Below are 14,554 nucleotides of genomic sequence, written 5' to 3' on the forward strand. Positions count from 1 at the left end.
TTTTTCTTTTATATACCCATAGCCATACTTTACGCTGCTCAGGCTGTTTCAAGCATAGGAAAGGCCTTTATTAAACAGGAACATAAACTGAATAGAAGAGCCAATAACACAGCAAAATGTCCCACACACTGCCGAGAGATGTGTGTTTTGAATCAAAACATGAAGTATTTTCATGAACGTGAAGATATGAAGGTGAGAGGAAGTGGCTGAGTGGCAGCTGGTGAGGTGGTCCTTAAGGGTCCTTAAATGGACCAACACCGCTCTCCCATTTCTAACAACTGCCTCCTCCTGAATTAGATTTAAGCAAATGCTTCTAAAAGGCGCATGGCCCCTGTTGGAAATGACAACCTTCTTCAAGCCTTCTCTAGTAATATTTTTATCTATGAACCTGTTGCTTACTGGTTCTTGTATGTCTGTTCTGGTATGCAGCTTCATTTATTCTATAGTTCCTGGGAAGTTATAAAAGGGGATGCAGACCACATGCTCTCTCTCTCTTTCTCTCTCTCTGACTATGTGATCTGTTGGTAGCTGTTTTGCTGGAAGAGATGACCAGGCCAGATGGCACAGAGAATTATCTCAAATATATCTGAAACTGGACTGATAAGTTTTGTACCTATCTATGCTGAACACATGAAGGTTGTGAGCAAACCAAATATGTTATTTTTTATCAAACTCTGCTTCATTTTTGTCTCTTGAGTGCATAATATAAAACAAGTTTTTTTAATGGGAGAGTATATATGTTTTTGGGCACTAGAAAAACACTTCTAAAGTTCTACTGTTTTTATGCACTGGCAAATCTCTGTTTTCCAAACAGACCAGAGATAGCTGGTTATTCAGTCTAACACGGGAACCATTGCCTTGCATAATGATATCTGGTTTTTGGCTCCTATTGAAAGGTCACGCTTTTCTTTTAAAAGTTATGATCTCCAAATGATGTTTTACAAAAAGTTGTGAATGCCATTTTCCAAAAGCCCCAACATAATTGAGACTATCTTTGCTGCTGAAAAGCAACAGCATTCAGCTGATAAAAACAACTCTAATGATTTTAATTCTTTTTTTTTAAAGGTAGTTTTGCAAACTTGCCAGATGTATTGTTACAATACTTTTAATATTTAATATAGTGTCTGTATGTATTCATATCATACATGTATAATATATATATTGAATTGAAAACAGCAGTGAATTAGAGAAATTCAAACAGTTTTGTAGCATAACTTCCCCTTAAAATATTCCCTTAAAACCACCATAATGCATGTCCAACCTGCATCCAGCTAAGAGGACTTGTCTATACATCTCCACAGATGACTTCCCACCAAACTGTCTTCCTGTGAGATAAGTGTTGTGGGATGAGCTAATAAAATAATGAGCCAAAGGCTGTTCCATTTCTTGGTATAGTTCTAAGCGATCCAGGAAGACGGGTGCATTCTCATCTGACATCAAGTATCGGCAGAATCCATCACTCGACATGAGACCTGGAAAGCATGAAAAAATATTTTAGAGGTGTTCTCACTTTATCTAATGCTGAAAGCACATATTTTGTTATAAATTTGGCTCATCTTTTTTGTCATGGCCTGGATTCCCCTAATCTGAAAGGGCAATTTGATAAGGTTAAATGTGGAGAAGTGTAGTGAAAAACATTAACCTTTTTGTATAATGTTTAGAAAGAAATGATAAAAGTATGAGGAAAATAGTGTTCTATATTGGTGTTGTAGAGTACAATTATGATCTTTAAACTTCATATTGACAAGCCTGACAATTATTAATTGTCACTTTCGCAGTCTATAATAAAGCTGATTTAGGCTCCATCTACACTGCCATATAATCCAGTTTCAGAATGCAGATTAATTACATTTAACTGGATTATATGGAAGAGTAAATTCATATAATCCAATTCAATGCATTTAATCTGCATTCTGAAACTGAGTTATATGGCAGTGTAGCTCCAGCCTGAGAAAGCTTCTCCTTATATATTAAGAAAATGCATCCACATTGTTTTGAGTTCAATGGGAGATAAAGCAAACATTCTATGACCCTCTATTAGCACAAGGCTTAGAAATAAAGTGAAGGAAGATAGATGCTTTTGAACTGTGGTGTTGGAGGAAAGTTCTGAGAGTGCCTTGGATTGCCAGAAGATCCAACCAGTCCATATTTCAGGAAATGAAGCCTGACTGCTCATTGGAGGGAAGGATAGTAGAGGCAAAGATGAAGTACTTTGGCCACATCATGAGGAGAAAGGAAAGCTTAGAGAAGACAATGATGCTGGGGAAAATGGAAGGAAAAAGGAAGAGGGGCCAACCAAGGGCAAGATGGGTGGATGGCAACCTTGAAGTGACTGGCCCAACCTTGAAGAAGTTGGGGGTGGTGACGGCCGATAGAGAGCTCTAGTGTGGGCTGGTCCATGAGGTCACGAAGAGTCGGAAATGACTGAACGAATGAACAGCAACAACAACAACTATGGAAAGTTCACTACTGTAATTGAGTCATGGGTTCTAGTTAGAGAAAACATGTAAAGCTCTTGAGAAAAGTTCAAGTCAGTGCAGCTGAGGAGCTCTAGAAATTCAGGACAGTGAGACACTACAGAAAATATCTAAGGAGCTAGAAAACATTTGAAGACTTTAGATCAGTGGGAAGAGACTATGAAAAGACTAGAAGGTAAGGATGAAATCACTAAGGAAAAAAATTTAGATAAAACCTGAACCAGTACAGAAAAAATTCAAGAAGGTAGACATAGAACAGCAGTAGACAGTGGTGAACGCTAAACAAAGGTAATGCTGGACCCCAGAAAAAACAGAGTGAGCATTCAAAAGTTGTTAATCACATATTCACACATATGATAACTCAACCAAAGAGAGAAACCAATGATCTGGAACCAGCTAGTGATTTAATTGGGAAGGTGACCTATGGGGCAATAATGGGATAAAGGATGGTTAATAAGAACTTATTTTATGCATTATTTTTATGAAAGGCTAAATGCCTATGTAGCAGCAATATTTAATGCATCCTATTTACACTGCAAGGTGCAACTTCTGCATACATGATGGAAGTTCCTAGAATGTTTTCAAGGTTGTGTCCAAATTGTGGGGCTATTGTCAAGATACTGAAGAGAAAAGGATGGCAAAGGCCTGTTGCATAAGGGTGACACTGAATGTAGTGTAAAATATATTCTCTCTCCTTTTCTCTCTCCATTAGGAAGGCCCCATTTAATGGTTTTTTGTTAGACTGACATCAGTACCATTTTCCTTTTCAGGCCTCTTCTACATTGCCATATAATCCAGATTATCAAAGCAGATAATCTGGATTTTATATGGCAGTGTAGATAGGAGTCTAAGACCACCTTTATTGGGCTGACAGCAGTCGAGTCCTCCAATGAAAGACTCCAATGTCAGACCAAGTAGATGCAGCCATCAGGAGTGCTTACTCCCAGCTTCGGCTGATATGCCAGCTGCACCCCTTCCTAGAATTGGAGGACCTGAAGGTGGTAGTGCATGGATCTAGGAGTGAGCATATTACACCTTTCCGAAAGTTACTCCACTGGCTGCCAATTAGTTTCTGGGCAAAATACAAGGTTTTGGTTTTGACCTTTAAAGCCCTACATGGTTTGGGTCCAGGTTATATACTGTTGGGGTTCAGCCTGAGTTTGAACTTGAACCTGATTCTCTGTTTGTTCCTCCTGATGCTAATTAAAGTATATTTACTGATGCTAGTGGAAATGTACCTTTTGATGCCAATGCTCCTGAAATTAGTGAGGAAGAAACTGCTGTAGGTTTGGAAAATGCCAATGTTCCTGAAATTAGTGAGGAAGGAACTTCTGTAGATTTGGAAAATGAAAGTACCAGTGTTCATGAGAATGTTTCAGAGGGAGACCTTGAACTTTCCCTCCCTTCTGCACCTGTTAACTGTAATGACAACAGAAGGGGCCAAATTTGGGAAGACAGAAGTAAATCACTCAGTTTGCGTCGATCCTCCCAAATTCAAGAATTAAAAACATTGGCTTCAAAACAGAAGGGCGGTTCACGGAACCAATTCTTGAGTTTTAATTGCAATATGCCGAGCTGATTGTCTCAGTTCAGGCATCGTTTCAGAATTGATGAAGATCTTGGCAGTTCTCCCGGTTCCCTGGCCATAGTTTGGGAAGATTTCTAGGATATCAAGTACGGTTAGTGGATTGCTAACAGATTCCAGTATTTCCCAGTGAGGCTTTTGGTTTTGCTTTGTCCATTTAAATTCATGTTTGCTGATTTTGCTGTGGCTTTTGACTTGCATTTTTCCTTTATTTTGTAACCATTTTTCTTCAATAAAAAAGGATTGTTTTTCACAGCCAAGTGTGGTGGATAGCTATCTTAGGGCCTCGTTCCCTGCTCTGGATTGCAACATCTACAAGATCGCCTTTTCCTTACAATCCATCCCAAACACTTAGGTCCTCTGGGGGGCGGTTACACCTACCAGCTAGAACCCAATTTGTGACCCAGAGGACCTTTTCATTGGCCTCCCAAGATGGTTGAAGTACCTGCTGGAAGAGCTCAAACAACTAAATGAGCTCTAGAAATTTAAAAACCATCTAAAGACCTATCTCTTCCAGCAGGCTCATATCATTCCTAGAATTGGTCCTTTTGTTTAATCTGTTTTGTATATTTACTATGTATTTTATAGAATTACATTTAATAAGTATATTTGTGGAATTTTTACAATGTATATGTGTTTTAATTATCATTCTGTAACTGCCTTGAAACACAAGGAGAGGCGAGTAAGAAATAAAATTATTATTATTATTATTATTATTATTAATGTTGTTGTAATCCTAAGGTAATTCTATCAAAGGGTTATCTAAGGATGAGATCATGTGACTTGGCAAAGGCCACCTAGTGCTTTTCCATGGCTAAATATCTAAACTATTACACCTTGGTGGCTTTCCAGGATGTAGAAGATATGTCACGAAGCAAAAGTTAAGATTGGAAAGCATTTTCAAAGTAAACCACAGAGTTTAACATCTTATACCCTCTTCTTCTTACCTTTGCTCTTTAAATCTTCATCTGGCTCATATGTCTCCACTATCTGCATTGCTCTTTTGGGATCATAGAATGGAAATAAAATTTCATTCAGCCGAGGATCTCGTTGGTGCTAAGGTTAGAGAAAAAAAAAAGAGAGAATTGGAGAGATACTATGCAGCTTTATTTCAAAAATGTTGGATTAATGCAGATATTGCAGCAATGGGAGAAGGAAAGTACCTTTAAAACCAAGCTATTCTATTTTTTATATTTAAAAAATTGAATTCTAAATCTTCTGTGATAATTACTTTATATTTGTATTAACTACAATTGAATAATGTGCTGTTAGTGTTATTATTCATAAACTGTAACAGTCATGTAATATGTATAGTAAATCACTGCCCGTTTCAGAATTCATCAATGAACGTCTTTATTTTCAATAACAGACCAGTGTGAAGTAGATTAATTCTGTAAGCTTCTGAATTGTTGATATTACACCATAACTATTTCTCTGTAAAAATTATGTTGTCAAAAATTATTTGCTGAAGTGGCAACTTATACAGAAAAAATTATTAAGATTGCCCTACAGAAATGATGATGTTGATAGTACGTTTTATGCAATGATTTAATAAATAGTTTTACAAAACAAGCAAATTTATCTGTCCATCTAGCAGGTTTTTTTTTTTAAAAAAACTAACTTATTGCTTAATTTTATTGAAAATAAACACTGCTATGAAAGAGAATATAAAAATGACTATGTTATATCTGAGTGAAGTTATCCAATTTATGTTAATGGTATCAATGGAAAGCATTCAAAAAGCTTGTTGATATATGCTGAAGGCATGCACACATGCCATATCCAAAGTGCTTTTAAAGTACAAACCTAAATGTTGTGTGTATGAAACACACAAAGTGGGAGGCACTAGTATTGGGGAAACAAGAGACCAAAGTTTATGGGGGATGCATAAACCAATTTTGAATTATGCTCATTTAAATCTGCCTAAAACAGGATATAGGTTGTATCTACATTGCCATATAAAATCCAAATTATCTGCTTTGAACTGGATTATATTGCTATTTTATGCCATTAGAGAACGAATCCACTTTAAATCAGGTTTCTGCCTCCTGGGCTTTGTAGTTTTGGGAGAAGCCTTTAACAGCCTCACTAAACTACAAACTACAGAATTCTACAGGAGGCAGAAACTGGATTTAAAGTGGATTCATTCTCTATACTGCCATATAATACAGTTCAAAGCAGATAATCTGGATTTTACATGGCAGTGTAGATGGGGCTTTTGACTGTTGATGAAATCCTACCACCAACACACAGTAGGTGTGGCGAAACAATCAATTTTTTTGATTTAAATTAGTTTAATCCTTGTCTGACCCTCAAATTTAGAGTTAAATTACAAACCATTTAAAATTAATATCTGCTCTCTAAATGGAATTTCCAGTTTGATTCTGGAATTTGGTGGCTAACTTTTTTTTTGTCGTGTCAGAAGCGATCTGCAAGTCGCTTCTGGTGTGAGAGAATTGGCTGTCTGCAAGGACGTTGCCCAGGGGACGCCCGGATGATTTGATGTTTTATCATCCTTGTGGGAGGCTTCTCTCATGTCCCCACATGAGGAGCTGGAGCTGATAGAGGGAGCTCATCCGCCTCTCCCCGGATTCGAACCTGCAACCTGTCGGTCTTCAGTCCTGCCGGCACAGGGGTTGAAACCACTGCGTCACCAGGGGCTCTGGTGGCTAACTAATACAAGCAATTCAATGACTTGCTGTCAAAATCAGGTGTCAACAGGGCTGTATCCAGAGGGGAAGGAGGGCTTAGAAATTCAACCCCACCCTGAAATGTGTCAGGTTATAAAAGAAATCTGGTTTACTCATAAACTGGTTAACCAGTTAAAATTCATGAGTAGACCAGGTTTTGGGGGAGGGGGGTTGGGCAACTGGAGCTGGGTGGAGTGAAAATCAACAGAAAACGAAAACACCATATCCACCCTAATATTGCAAGATCATTGCAATACGTTAGTTGTATAAAACCACCAAATCACCTTTATGCATTTTCAAAAGCCATTGGATTTAGAAACTATATAAACTATTTATTTATTTATTTACGACATTTATATGCCACCCTTCTTACCACAAAGGGGACTCAGAGCGGCTTACAAGTAAAAAAGTAAATGCAATATAAACTATATGAAGATGTCCTGAATCATGGCCAGCCAGATTGTCCCTATAGAGTATATTGATGGGTAATGAAAAAGTATTTCATCCCAAACTTATTCTCCTTACCCTTGGAGGGTTTTTTTTTTTTTTGAGATTGTGAATTGATTTGTGTGTTGGCTGCCTGAGCGTAAGAGTCTCATCTTACTATGCTTCACTATGGTATTTAGTCCCTCATATAATTCTTGGTTCCCAAATTCTCATTCTCCCATGACAGCTGCCCACAACTTATCTGAACAGACATAAACGATGGAGATTTAAACTCAACAGAGAAATGATTGATAGACATTTCATCAGAATTATATGACCAATATGTGATTAAACAGCTTTAGCATGAAATGTAATTTGGTTGAATGGTACTAAAAATTGGGCACAAAAGAAGAACACATGCTTGCGATGTACTGTGTCAACAACAGCAAAATACCAATAGCGAAGAACAGGAAAAGCAAGGACAAACTATTGATAGAAGAACAACTTTGCAATCTCTAGCATTTCAGAAATATATTTACTATTGCAACCTAACAGGCTGTAAAAAATTGGCATTTCCCCCAAAATGTTTGCCTAGCTGGATACTGTTTGCTATCTATCGGGTTGAAAAATAATGCATGTTTGAAAAAATGTGCACCTGGATTCTAGTAATGCTATACATTTGTGCCTTTCCAATCAATCCCGGTACAGTAAAATGGTTAGATGACATCAAAGAATAACATTTCTACACAGCAAAATATTCAAAATTGGATGAAAATGGGATCTTACAACTAGTTTTTGCTGTGTATTCAATGATGATTAATTAATAATGATAATGATCTTAACTTTGCTGAACAATCTTAAGTGTGTTGTTGTAGGTTTTTTCGGGCTATATGGCCATGTTCTAGAGGCATTCTAGAATGCCTCTATAACATGGCTATATAGCCCAAAAAACCCTACAACAACCCAGTGATTCCAGCCAAGAAAGCCTTTGACAATACAATCTTAAGTGTTTCTGGTTGAAAGCTTGCTCTAATAGCAAGTAGCCTTCTCCTAAGTATATGTTTATTTTGTTTTAATTAGATGGAAGAAATGAAATGAATCTAGAAACACTGTGAGTTCAATGGCTATATCTAGACTCCTATGGCCTGGCATGTTCTCAGAGCCATCTAGCACAACAGTTTCCAAGACAGTAAAATCTAACGGTCTATCTCCAGTTACCCCTAACAGAACATTGTAGGCCATCAATCTACTAATGGCCAAATTCATCCGCAGAAAGGTTTTTTTTATTTGTCATAGTAGGCGGGGGCTGTAGCCTGTGTGACTGATTCTCCGTCAAAACAAAACAAAACAAGGATAGCTGTACAAAACTGAGGTATATGCAGATGCAAGCAAAATAAAATTATGGCTGTAGAAATCATTCCACTTAAGGAAGTGTTCAGTTGTAAACTTTACTTCTGGGAGATAAAAGATAGTTCATCACATATTTCATTAGACTTTTGGAATGGTCAGGCTTTATGTAAGAGGAACAAAAGAATCATAGTTGTCATTTCTTAAATAATTTGGCATTTTGTTCAATGTCAAGTGATTCCCAAAGAAAAAGCAAACAAAGGAATTATCCTCTTCATAGTCAAAACATTCCTTTGTCTATTGCAAATATGACTATGAAAAAAAAGGCAAGCGATGCCAAACCAAAGCATGCAACTGAAAACCCATCCCCTCTTAATTTATGCTACAAACAATATGCACTAGATGTACAGAGACTTAATTCTCTATACATTGATTTCCTGGGTATCTAATGCATCTGAAAAATGACAGAAGCTGGATAAACAGTCCTTGTCTGTGAAGGAGAATTGCTTTAAACCAAAAACTGGCATGCATTAGTTTACAGCTCAACCACAAATGCATATTGCTCATCACAAGCAGCAGAAAGCTTTGCATTATTGGCTCCAACATAATATCCTAAACAACTATGAGAAGGAGGTTCAGTATAAAGAAACAATCTCCTTCTGCTTTGTTGTTGTATACTTTCAAGTTGTGCCAGATTTATAGTAACCTTATCATGGGATTGTCTGCAGCTAAAAACATGTGACTATTCCAAGGTCATCTAGTAGGTTTTTATTTGAGCCCTGTTTTTTAGTGTTGTAGTCCAACTCTCAAACCATTTCACCAAGATAGCTCCTGCTTAAATTACGTGTAAACACTTCATCTGGAGAACTGAGTAAGAAGCAGGGAGGGTATGAACCCTGTTTGCTACAGACAAATTCTGTCTGAGGTCATTTTGCTGCACAATAAATGCTCCGGGGTAAGTCTACTGTAACTACAGTTGATGTCTGCTTTTGAAAAAAAAAAAACTGGGTGTAAGCCATGCTCACAACATTATGCCACCACAATAGTTGAGACACAGGAACACAGCCTCAAATCCATCTTCTCCAAGTGCATCCGCTGCTCGCTCTTCCTGAATTCAGATTGACAGGTGACTGAGAATAGCACAGTAATGATTTGAGTACTGGATTATGACTGGAGATCAAAGTTCAAATTCAGCCATGAAAAACCATTGGGTGACCAAAGTTAATTCCCTAGGGCTATCATACATTGGAATTTACTTGGAGCACACAACAACTGATTAATTGGCTGGAAGAAGAGCAGTGTTGTGCCAGCTGTGATCACATCAGGTGGGCCCACAATATTTCGTACGTAAAGCCATTGCGTTGGGTACCAATTGCTTGGAGGTTAATCTGTTTGGAGCATGGCTGGTTCCCACTTTCAACAAAACAAGATATAAAGAATTAGTGTGCCATATATGGTTGAATACAGGGCTGAACTGCAAGCCCCCAAATACAAGATGCCCCATAGAAAATAGGTAAGCTGGGAACCCTAATAATATATAAAATCAATTATAAATTTTACATTAAAAAGGTATGCAAAATTGCATATATAGTATTTCAATAACCATGTTTGATTATTGTAACCAGATTTCTTAAGTCTTCTTTTCTCTTTCTCTTTTTCTTTTTTAGGCACTATGGTTATCATAGTAGGCGTAGTGTTATTACTGTTGTTTATTAAAAGCATTACAAATTTAACTGAATATGTAATAAGAATATTACCACTGTTATCTGTCGCCGGCACTAGAAGTTTTATTGGTATCATTAATGAGTAACTCCAAATTATTTTCCTAAATAGCTTCACTGTTTGCATCAGCATAGCAGCCTTGTACTAAGGGAATGTGTCATACTCTGAATTGTTTGTTACTGAAGGTTATAAACTCAAGTCCCACCTCCCTGTTTCAAAATACTACCACAGAGTACTTTGAAATGTGTCTCCCCACTTTCCCCCATGGATATAATACGTTCAATATGCTGTGTGAATTACTTGAATCCCAGCAGTATGCCAAGGAAGTAATAATCTCTATCAAATTATAAGGGGAATGTTTTCTATTGACCTCAAAAGAACCAGATTTTGAGCAGGTATGCACAGTGTTTCATTTGGAGTCCACAAAACATTTATTATATAGCGTAGCTACCTTGCTATCATTTTTTTAAAAAAAATCTGCATTAATTTGCAGACAAATTATCCACTGGGTTTGAATTAGAGTTCTAGGAGGCAAGACAAGTAGAAAACTAGTGAATATTGTCTCTTTTTTTGTATTCCAAATAAATGGCTCCGGTTTATCTGTATATCACAAACGATAATAACATATAATAATAAAAATTATTTATATCCCAACCCCTCTGCACAATACAGTAAAAAAAAGATACAGTAAAACACTAAGAGATGGAAATCTTCGTTTATTTTCCCATGGGCAAGAATGAATAATTTCAGGAATTTTCTATTAAACTAGAATATGAAAATTCTGCACATGTTCTAAGCCTTATTACAACTTTGCAACTTCAATGGAGAAAATTCACTTCTTCTATAAAATACATGTAATTTCCCTGCTGTACTCTCACTAGCAAATATAAACATCTTCATCTCTTCTCCATGGTGCTTCACATCACCTGAATCGAAAGTTTCCTTGACTTTCTCTAAGATGACTCCTAGAACAAACTGACTAGATTGCCAGACAGCTACTAACTCCATCTCATATCTCTGATCAGTCACTGACTAGATGACAGCAGCTCCAGGATGGATGAAAATCGGGCCATTCATTTAATATTTCAAAAATTAATAATCATGATTGACATGTGAGATGTAAGGCAGTTTTGGATCAGATCTAGCCCCAATCTCTAGTGTCCCTTCTCATCAGGAACCGATTTTTCATGAACATAGACTGGCATCTCTTTTGTTATAATTGCAATCCTATATTTTGTTACAGTTGCTGCCCTACCTTTATAATATATGTTTTCAAAACAGTAACAATTGATTAAGTTCAACTCTAATCAGTTCCTTAGATCCCGACAAAAATGCTGTGTCACTATTTGAATGAATCATGAGTGTGCTCACCAAACAGAATTAGGATTTACTTTCTAAAAATACTACATGGTTAGCGATTCAGGTTTCTAGCAAAAGGACATCTTGGAGAGAACATGTTGTCAATAAATCAGTCAGCATGTTAAAAACAAATACACACACATTGCTGAAAAGACAATTGGAAAATATGACCTCCAGTGAAGAAGCATTTTTTTTTTCCATTTCCCCTTCACCACCCGCATCCTCTTTAGAAGGACTAATTCATAAACATTTGTCTCCTAAAAATAAAAGGATTTCAAATCACATTGGTTAAAAGAACACTAGACACAACAACAAAACAATCCACACACAGCTGCTATACGCTACAGTAGGTAATCAATACAAGCAATTTGCAAAGCCAACACGGAGAAAATAGGAGAATGCAACGAGTTGGAGCTGATTTTTGCACCTGGATATTCCCAAAATGGAAAGATCAGCTGATTGGAAGCACAGCACACAGTGGCATGGAACATGCAATGAGAAGAACAGAAGAAGCAAGCCACGGCAGACAAACTTGTATGGTAGTTAATGTATGAAAAAGCTTACTTCATTTAGAAAGCTCACTAATTGGTCTACCGTTAAATAATCAGTTTTGTCTCCATTGCTGAAAAGAAATTTATTAGAAAAAGTAAGTTTTCATGTCAGATGCTACAGCAGGTATGATTTACATGTTGACATTTTTTATATTCTCAACAGCCATCTAATATTCTATCACTGATCTAATCTGTACATTTTCAAGAACGGCATAGTTGCAATGGGGAAACTTAGTACCTATGCTTGCTACAAAACAACTGTATCCCCTCCCCTCGCCCATTTCATTATTTAGCAGATTTAAACGCTTAAAAGACCAACATGTAAGTCTTCCACATCAAAATCTTAGTGTATGAATTTTCAAACATTAAGACTTTATTAACCTAGTTAGTTCACATATTGTGTTAATAATCCTAAAATAGCAGATTAATATTGTTACGTTAGTAAAGCCAATTTAAAGACAGTTCCCTGTACTTCTCTTTACTCAGAACTTCTTGAAAGAGAATGTTTGGTTGTTAATTTGGGAAGAAATCTCTAGAGAAGAACAGAGATCTGACCACTAATATTATTATGGCATAAAGTTATGGTATAGTAAACATTTACCATCCTCAGATTAAGAAATATTATTTAAAAAACATTCATTTTACATATAACCAACTTACATTTTTCGAAAAAGATCCTCTATATCAGTACGAGGACATATCTTCTGAGTTAGCTCATAAAACTTCTCATAAGTAAAAGCTGAAGGCTCTATTTCATCATTCTGGAAAGACAAAAAAAAAAAAAACCCCTTCACTTTATTTTTATACTTTCTTACTCTTTTGACTAACCACTGGTTCCCAATCTTCTTTTGACCAGGGACCACTCTCCAACATTAGTACCAAAATGATTATGAATCAGTTTTTGGTCAACTTTAGATTTGGTTTGGTTATTTGGGTGCTGATTCAAAAAAATGCACTGGATAGACCACATCAGCTCTAGTTTCTGATAGAGAGCATATGCCACCCAGTAGTCACCATCTGCTTGCCCACAGAAAACCATACTGAATAATCTAGAGCTAATGTGGTAGGAGTAATCTTTTGAGGGTAGTCAGTTTCTCCCCTCCTGACATCCCTGTTGCCTCGGCACTGTAAGAGGGATTCACAAGACCAGTCACTTTCATTGCTGCGTGGTTTTGAGGCAACGGTGTAGTAATGGTGAGGCCATGGACCATATTTTCGTTCATGTGGACAATTTTTTTAGCATTAACATAGAACCAAGACAATGCTCTATTTAGTCCAGAAGAGGGCAACGTGTGGCCCTCCAATTCTTGATGGAAAGCAATTTCCATCAACCTGAGTCAGTATATTCAATTGTGAAATATGTTGAGTGTTGCATGTGATTTTAAATGTTTATGCTGTTTATATTCATCTATTTCTATACCATCATAAGGTTCCTTGATAATGGGTGGGATGCAAATACATTCCATTTTTCATTTTATTGAGTTAATGATAGATTTAAAATGTTTTAAATTTCCCCAAATATATATAAACAGCAATATACTTTTGACTTTAAGTAAGGGTCTTCCACATAGCCCTTTGTCCCAGGAGCATCTGCGTTTAAAAAATGTGCATGTTCCTGGGCCCCTACCTACACACATCCCAGAAAGCAAGCATTTTTTGGGGTGGGTGTCCAGATGTTCTTCCGAGACTGGCCCAGGAGAACACCTGAAGACTCAACTCCCCTCCCCAAAACCTTAAAGCCCCTTTTAAAAGTAAAGAAAACTTACCCAGCCACTAGTAAAGTGTTGCTGGAGCTCTCCTGGAGTGTAGAGATGACATTTTGTGTCTTCACGTGTTCTCCCCCCTCCCCTCTCCTGGCACATCATTTCTACGCTCCAGGAGAGCTCTGGCAACACTCTACTAGAGGCCGGGTAAGTTTTCCTTACTTTTAAAGGGGGTTTTAGGGCTTTGGGGAATGGGGTTGGGATTCCCAGAGTTTCCTGTACTAATTTAGTCCAGAAAACTGTGGGAATGGTGTCTGGCAGAAGTAGTCGGTTTATCCTGCGCATTCCAAGGAGGTGTGGTATAAATCCACTATCTAATTAATTTGCCACAAACCAGGATTTTCCTGGTTTGTGGCTGTAGCGAACTACTTATGGGGTAGAATTTAAAAGTAAAAGTTAATGTTAGAACATGGCCTATATTGCAGGGTTGGAATGGGACCAGCCATTCTGTAATTCTTAAAGGGGTAGTAGCAGTAGGGGAGGAGCTAATTTACATAAGGGAGTCTGATTGGTCATATTTAAATGAGCACATGCCAGAATTTTAAAAAGGAGGGAGTTAAGGATGACAGTTGGAAAAAAAAACTTGAACATTCTGAGAGAGAAAAGAAGTCAGTTAGAGAGAGGGAAGAAAAGT

General features: G+C 37.2%; 1 protein-coding gene across 5 annotated transcripts in view; it reads right to left on the reverse strand.

The window, feature by feature from the left end:
* Positions 1-14,554, reverse strand: part of PLCB4 (phospholipase C beta 4) — a 255,778-nt gene that overhangs the window by 55,824 nt on the left and 185,400 nt on the right. For all 5 annotated transcript variants that reach the window (XM_067469124.1, XM_067469130.1, XM_067469126.1 and 2 more), the window contains 4 exons: positions 12,818-12,918; positions 12,171-12,228; positions 5,010-5,118; positions 1,262-1,472 (listed from right to left, as the gene is read on the reverse strand). In XM_067469124.1, the coding sequence (XP_067325225.1) occupies positions 1,262-1,472; positions 5,010-5,118; positions 12,171-12,228; positions 12,818-12,918 (479 nt within the window). The remainder of the gene's footprint in view (positions 1-1,261; positions 1,473-5,009; positions 5,119-12,170; positions 12,229-12,817; positions 12,919-14,554) is intronic.

The sequence above is a fragment of the Anolis sagrei genome, chromosome 1 (assembly GCF_037176765.1).
Source record: "Anolis sagrei isolate rAnoSag1 chromosome 1, rAnoSag1.mat, whole genome shotgun sequence".
NCBI lineage: Eukaryota > Metazoa > Chordata > Lepidosauria > Squamata > Dactyloidae > Anolis > Anolis sagrei.